Below are 8,225 nucleotides of genomic sequence, written 5' to 3'. Positions count from 1 at the left end.
GGTGTATTATTCTTTTCCAGCGACCACAACAAAGTTGTGCACTTACTGATGTCTGGCATCTGACCAGTAAAATTACTTGTTATTCACTAGTGCAGATAAACATTTTTGTATAATATGATGTCATGGGGTAGGACTGGATAAGTCTGACTTCTTCCTACTCCATTCAAACATGTAATAGGTGTAAGCAAACTGATTTTGGATTAGCATTGGTTGGATATGTGTAATTATGTGTGTGTTGCTGTCATTTGTTTTGTTCTGCATGTTTGAAAGAATAAATCAATCAATCAATCAATCATCAATTGCTCTTACTGCTGATTGAAGTGCCTTGATGCTTATCCCCAACATAAATTTTACCATTACTTTCCCATTTGGGATTTGAATCTGGTCTTAAACCCAGCTGATGACCTGGCACAGAAAACAAAACTTTCATTTAGTGTTTCCTCTTTTTTTTTTTGTGACAGAACAGTTAAAAGTAAAACCATAATAAGATCAATTGAATTTCCCACGACCATCTAAATTTGCAGGGCACATTTCTTTTCATGTATTTAATTTATTCTTAAAATATTTCATAATAAAAAATTTATGTAAATGACTAATATTTCTGCAATGCTTCTTCTACGCTCTCTCTCTCTCTCCCTGGCTCTCATCGTTGTATTCCTTGCGATCAGAGAGAGGCCAAATTTCTGCGACCAAACACAAGCACAAAAATAAATTAAGAGATCAAAACTCATAGAGAGGAAATGAGTCAGTATTCCACACTGTGTACAATACAATATCATAGCAAATTAGCAAATTTCAATGGCTTCCACTGACTACCATAGATTTACAATATTCAGTTGGCTGCAGATCAGTCCTCAGTAAATTGTTACTTTCCTTTTCCCCATTAATGGTTCTGGTAGACACTGACTTATAGATGACCATGAAAAGAAAGCAGCTACTGAGGTGTAAACAAAAAACCTGGGACTACTAGCCAGCAGTAATGAGAACAACAGCATTTGTTCACATCCTACTAAACTGCCATTGTGACCACATTTTAAGTCCAATAAGCTTCTCTACAAAGGTACAACATATAAAACTGTTAAATATATAACTTTTTAGGGCCTTTCAAAATACATTTAATGACATTTCTTTACTCCTCCTTTTCACGCTAAGCAGCAGTTATACCCTCTACAGATATTCCTGATTTCTTTGATATGATTTGAGCTGACCAATCTGACAATTCTACCTGCAAGCTGTCCCAACCATAGCTACTGAAAAATGCAAATCAATTCATTTTTTCATACAGTTATATGTATGTAGTGCCTATATCTCCAGTTGCAAAATACAGTGGTGGACTAAGTCTGAGAAAAAAATGTCTGCAAAGTTTTAAAAGTACTCTTTTGTTCACAGTACATGTGCCAATGGATGCAGGCTTCAGTCTGTCCGCTTGTGCACCGTACCTCTGTGGGGGCAGTTGTTGGCCGGTGCAGACACAAGCAGCAAGTTCACAAAGTCCCTGTGTGTCTTTGCCAGATGGTCCACTCTTTCATAATGATCCTATTTGTTGTTTTGCTCTTTGGTCTATAAAAAATATGGGAGGTTTACTCCAGCAGAAGGCCTATTCACAGCAGACAGCGTTAGGTTCAGTTTTTATGGCCTCGGGAGGTGATCCGAGAAGCAACAGGGTCTGGTCTGTAATGATCCCGTCTATGCTCTGGAACCTCCTGCTCTAGAGGCAAGGAGAGTGATGTGGCGAATCCCTTTAGTGACAGCCGTTAGCAGCTCCAAACAAAGATCCAGTGAGGCAAAAAACCATTCATGAGATTTCAAGGTGTCCGGTCCTCCATGGAATGAGCAGGTGCCGCTATTTTCACAGAGCAGGCAGATAGAGTGGAGAGAGGAGGTGGATGCAACATGTTGACTCAATGACAGAGGGACTCAATGGCAGGAGGGAGCAGTCACAAACCTGGAGGAGCCGTCACAGGAAAGAGGAAATGTTTTACAGTGAGTAGCTTGTCCAGTGTCCAGGGGAGAGCTCACTCCCTCAAACAGTCACTCCCTGGTTTTCCTGCCTCTGGCTGTGTTACGAGACCTGGGAATCACAATAACAGAACAACTATGAGATGATTGTTTTATCACAGTCACCAATACTGAGTGTGCACTGTGAACTTACAGTCTACTTTCTCCAGTAATATAGCTACATGTCAATGAGTGAGCTGCAGGGGTTTTGGTAGGCAGACTTTATTATTGTATAGAGTGAGGCTAGCTATTTGCTCCTGTGCTAGCCCTGGGTGTTTGCTAAGCCAGCCACCTGCTGGTAGTAGCTTCATAATTAGCACAAAGACAAGAAAGTGGTATTAGTCCTCACACAAACTCTTGGCAAGAAAGAGAAAAAGCAAATTTCCCAAAATGTTGAACTATTTGTTTAAGTCTTTGGAATGATTTTATGCCTACTGTATACAGCTAGCAGACAGTTTAACTTAGCAAAAATACTGGAAACAGGGGGGAGCAGCTAGCCTGGCTTGGCCCTAACACAACAGAATCTTCCTACTACTCATCTAAAGCTCACTGATTAGCACACTATAGCTTGTTTTTTAAAATGGAATTACTATTATATTTCTCATACAACTCATATAAGAAAAACTGTTATGGGAGAATCATACATTGTGTGTTGCCACAAGAAATATGTATACCCATTGCTCCTTGGGAAACTGAGTTAATTACAGTACTCTGATTGCATTGTTAGATAAAGAATATTAACTGAACAAATTACTCTTTGTCAAATCAAGCAGTCTGCGAATCAAATATTTAGAATTTTTCAGCGGGTGTAACCCAAGAAAAAAATCAGGTCTCACAGTGCAGAGACCGAAAAACAATTAATCTACCACAGAAAGACAAATCTGGAAGCCTCTTCACCATCTGGCTCCTGCCAGTCACACAGCCAGTTTGATGGAGGAACCGATGCCTTCCAAGACTGCTGCATTGCCACAGAGGCTTATTTCATAATAATTGAACTCTTGATGATTTCACAGGGTGCAAATTGCCATGAAAGGGGCAGATGTTGGATAAAGTACTAGCATGTATCACAGATGACAATGTTTGAGGCTCAGGGAAAATACACATCGTGGTTTTGTTGGAGCTGGCCATGAAATGACCCACAGGTGTAAGGGCTTAAAGCAGGGGCATGACTGTGCTAACTACTTGACTGTGACTGCTGCCCAAACAGATGTTTAATCCCAGTGTAAGCACACTTTCCCCCTGTCAGCACCTCCTAGTGGGCAAACTGAGATTACAGTGGCACTGAATGCTGAGGGAGCTACTGATAAAACTGAGGGAGGGCAGACTCACTGCATGGAGATGTTGTAGAACTCTCAAGAGAACTAGAATGCAGATGAATGTAAACAGATGCCAGGCATAGAGATGGTCTTGTTTTATGAAAGCTACAGCACAGTTTGTGTCTATCATGGTACATTTCTTATATTCTCTCTGCCTTTGTCTCACACCCACACTGTGGCAAATGGTTCCCCATAAATCTCACACACAAACCTCATCTCAGGGAAATGGAAGCCTTCTATTAAAAAGAGGAATGAATGTCAGATGAATATGAGATGAATTTGCCCTATGAATAAAATTCTCAAGCCCTAGGTGATTATTACCTTGAGTTTATTAGGAAACGACCATATTACTCTATTTTACATCTTATAATGATGAGATAATATTTTACATTCTTGTGCCAGAATAGTGTTGAGTTGAGAGAAACGTGATGCAGAGTCGGTTTAGCTGCTGAACACATGGGCAAACTTTGACTTGAGTGGGTCTGACTGTTCAAACAAGACCAGAAAGAGAATTAGACTTTCGAGTGGGACTGATAACTGCTGCTGGTGTCATAGTAACACAAGGGAAAGTCATGAACAGAGCTCATTTGTGCAGGCGTCTCTTGTTATGGATCAAGCAGGCAAGCCACTCAATACATACCGTATCTTTGTGTACCCAGCAGTGTTCAGTCAGGGACAAGAGAAAACATTTTATTTCAGCGATGTTACATAGAGCTTCCTGTCTCTGGGCCAAGCTGAACCACTTTGGTGAATATATGTGAATGTGTGTGAATTTGTGCATTCTGCATGCGCAGAGTGAAGGTGCATGCAGCAACATCTGTTAGACCTTAAGAAAACTATATTCACAATATATATGGAGTCTTTCTCCAGCTGGGAGTAGGACGACTGAAAGCACCCAAACATATGGCCCCAGCTTGACATTTCCTCTGTGTGAACTCTTGCTGACTCCCCTCAAAATGTCACAATGTGGTGGTGAATGCGTGAAAGGGCATGTATGAAAGAAAAATTATCTACTCAGTCTCTCCAAACTCTTTATCCAGACACTGATAGTTGTGATTCATGCATCTGATTAATTGACGCGTGATTGAATGGTTTTGTACATGAGCTGGAATCACTGATACAAGAAGGCAAGTGTAGTGTCGCAACATCAGCACGTTTTCACTTGGATGTGAGAATGCGAGCTGCACAATAGCCTGCTAGATGAATATTCATAAGCGATCTTGTGACTTGGGAAGGATCCACAGGTTAATAAGGAATGGGAAATCACTCATAACATGCTGTAAAGTTGGGTAATGTCTGAAGCAGATGTTAAGCTCAAAATACATGAACATGTATGCAGGGCATACAGGACCTACTCCACAATAAGAGAGAGTTCAAAGCTATCCAGGGTGTTATGTCATTATCAACTCTTTCATACTGCATTTCTTCAGAACATCAATGTAAATGCATTTTACTACAGTATCTGTGTTCTACAGTATGATTGGAACTTTAATGCTCAGGAGGAAATATTAGACCACATTTAATCATGTGGTGGTGTCACGGAGGAATAACAAAATGTCACTGATGTGTTTTAGATACAAAGAACTTGCCTGATATGTTGCCCTTATTATGCTGTGATAGACTATATCTGTTTTTACAAGCAACTGTACTGCATGCCGCTGTATGGGATCAGATGACTGCAGGTGATATCGTATTGCTGAAATGTTAGATAGCCTACTTTGTGAGTAAACAGACAATAATCTTCTATATGATGCATTGTGCTGGGATCTGAATTCTTCACATGCACTCCACCCTGCATCTATTTATAGTCTCAAATCTTCTGAAGACTCACTGTCTGGTCTGAAAAGCAGCAGGATCAGATATTTTCAAGAAAGCGAATCGTAACATGGGCCATAAATGCTGACAATATTGACTGACAGAAGAGCCTGCTTTTCAGAAACTCTATAAGACTGGGCATTTTATGACTTAGGCCTCATCCCTTTTATTAGACTGCACATTAAATTTACAACATGGCTCTTTCTATTTCCCAATCACATGCATTAATATCACTGTCTGTCTGGCGCCTTATTTTATTTGAGCGTGCAGACGCCACCTGACACAATACATTAAAGTACAATATACAAGGCAAGCCAATAAAGCAGAGCAAAAACAAGCTGAATACGAAACCATTGTGTTTTACTGTTACTGCTGCACACATGGATTTTCTGTGGTTAAACACACACTAGGGAACTGGTGAGCTTATGGAAAAATAAGTAAGCCAAATACAGATATCAAACAAGCAGACAGTTGTTTAAATTGTATCAGAATTTATGTGTTTGTGTCCATGCTTCCTGTTGTTTGTATTGGAGGATGATGAAGAGGATGGTGTGGTCTAGTAATGATTTTAAACAGATTCTATAAAAAAATTATAATTATTAAGACACATAATATAAGGAATAATGATTCTGAAAAAACTGTAAATGGGCTGTGCCTGCAGGCGCATGGTGATGTATGGCCACTTTTATTGTCTATTTTTTTTGGTTTTTAAATCAAAGCCTTTAATTCTAAAGATAGACAATTGATATCATCAATAACAGACAAAAGGATTTAATGATGGGTCGAGATACAGATTGAGGGGATTTCTGCTGTACCTTGCTGCCTCCAAGTGCCCTTGGTGCACTTGTGTTGCATTCTGCCTTTGCGGGACCAGGATTTTGGTGAAATTGTTGTGATGTTGGTGGTAGGGTGGTGGTGTTGGTGGTAGATGGTGTTTGGCTGTCTGTCAAGGGGCCATCAGTGCTCTCCATAGTGCAAGAGTGCTGAGGGGAGCTCTTGTCGCGTCATAGAGCCTGAAGGGAGAAAGGAAGAGGAAATGGGGAAGAGGAGAGGAAGAGGGGATGGCGGTATGGTTATCAAGCTCAAAATGAGGACACAGAGTTTTATTTCTCACACTCCACCATCACCACCACCACCATTATCAAATTTGTCTTACTGAGTTGTATTGAAAACGCGCCCGTTTGGCTTTGGCTAAACACATCTGTGGTTGTGTTTATCACAAGAAAACAGGTCTGTGTTACATCCATTTTAGTGTTAAATATAGAGGTGTAGGAGTAAAACAGGGTCTGAGGCACCATAACAGTAGCTCACACAGAAGCGAAGTATAAAAAGTAATTTGGCTTTTATTATTACTATAGTGTCTTGTTTAGAAACAAAATGTAATAAAATAAACCATGAATTCATTCATAAGTTATTTGTAATTTTCTTTTCCTTATTTACATATTCCATTCCATCTATAATGTTTTTTTAGCTGTGCTAGCAGCATGACTATTATGGTGGTACGGTCAATTTGTCCACCACTTTGGCCTGGACTAGTTAAACAACTATTGGATGAATTGCCATGACAATTGGTGTAGTCATTCATAGTTCCAGCAGGGTGACTCTTAATGACATATGCTGCGTCTTTCCTTTTTTGGCTTGACTTTTTTTGCAGTGTCAGTGGCAGGTCAAATTGTTCACATCTCAAGTGAAATACACTACCAGTCAAAATCTAGTCATACTTTCCCATTCAATTGAAGGGGAAAGTATGACCACTGATATAGGCTGTTTGTTCTTATAACTGCTGAAAGCAACAGTCAGTACCAGCTACTTGTTACTAATGATAATTAACATTAAAACTTAGTAAATCCCTGTATTTTCCCAACCTTGATGTCACAAATCAGAGTCACTTGCACATGTGCCCATATAATTTTTCCCATTTGCACACTGCTTTTCAGTTGCAAAAGCAGTTTAATGTTTGCACTGTAGTCTGTTATTAAGGAGGGCAGTGCTACAGCACAATCAGGCTGAGGTGGGCAAAGTGTAGAAACTCAGGAAATTAAGGATCAGAAATGCTATTTTAGCTGAATTTGGTTGTTTAAAATGTTCCAGATATACTGAATGATAAAACCTTTAACCTTTAAGAAAATTATTCTATTCATTAAGCTAAACAAACCATTTAACAACCTTTGGATTATATAAAAAATGCATTGTCACAAAGCTAAAAACAGTGCTATATTTATAGGCTCATGAACAGATAAAGTTTATAGGTTTCTCAACAGACAGCAACAATGTGTTAGAGTTTGTGCATGTTTTGTCCTTATGTGTATGCATATGTTGTCTTCTTCTTCTTCTTCTTTCTGGCTGTTCCCATTAGGGGTCGCCACAGCGAATCATCTGTTTCCACCTAACTCTATCCTTGGCATCTTCTACTCTCACACCAATTAACTTCATGTGCTCTTTTAGCACATCCATGTACAGTGGGTACGGAAAGTATTCAGACCCCCTTAAATTTTTCACTCTTTGTTATATTGCAGCCATATGCTAAAATCATTTAAGTTCATTTTTTTTCCTCATTAATGTACACACAGCACCCCATATTGACAGAAAAACACAGAATTTTTGACATTTTTGCAGATTTATTAAAAAAGACAAACTGAAATATTCTTCCTGATGTTGCTATCGCTTGGGATGGCTACATCTATCACTATGGCCTTTTTCTCCTGTTTGTCCACCACTACTACATCTGGCTGGCTTGCCATTACCAGTTTGTCAGTTTGTATCTGGAAGCCCCACAGGACCTTTGGAGGTGTATCCCATTTTGACTTTGGGACTTCCAGCCTGTACTCGGAGCAGATGTTTCTGTACGCTATGCCAGCCACTTGGTTATGGCGTTCCATGTATGCCCTGCCTGCTAGCATCTTGCACCCCGCTGTTATGTGCTGGATTGTTTCAGCGACCACACTTATCCAGTCCGAATGACATTCCAATGTCCGGGCTGTAGATCCTAGTGGTGTGGATCAGTGAGTCAATGTCTCGTTCACTCCTGGCATACAGCCTAATGTCATCCATGTAGAGAAGGTGGCTGATAGTTGCTCCATTCCGTAGTCGGCATCC

At 39.9% G+C, this 8,225-nt stretch overlaps 1 protein-coding gene across 4 annotated transcripts in view; it reads right to left on the bottom strand.

The window, feature by feature from the left end:
• Positions 1-331: 331 nt before the first annotated feature.
• The window catches only part of tafa5a (TAFA chemokine like family member 5a), a 233,643-nt gene continuing 225,749 nt past the window's right edge, over positions 332-8,225 (bottom strand). For 3 of the 4 annotated variants that reach the window (XM_020601400.1, XM_020601403.1, XM_020601402.1), the window contains 2 exons: positions 5,945-6,142; positions 332-2,071 (listed from right to left, as the gene is read on the bottom strand). In XM_020601400.1, the coding sequence (XP_020457056.1) occupies positions 6,134-6,142 (9 nt within the window). In that variant the 3' untranslated portion in view covers positions 332-2,071; positions 5,945-6,133. The remainder of the gene's footprint in view (positions 2,072-5,944; positions 6,143-8,225) is intronic. The other variant, XM_020601401.1, reaches the window with a different exon arrangement.

The sequence above is a fragment of the Monopterus albus genome, unplaced genomic scaffold (assembly GCF_001952655.1).
Source record: "Monopterus albus unplaced genomic scaffold, M_albus_1.0 scaffold51.1, whole genome shotgun sequence".
NCBI classification, from domain to species: domain Eukaryota; kingdom Metazoa; phylum Chordata; class Actinopteri; order Synbranchiformes; family Synbranchidae; genus Monopterus; species Monopterus albus.
This window is presented reverse-complemented; position numbering and strand designations above follow the sequence as displayed.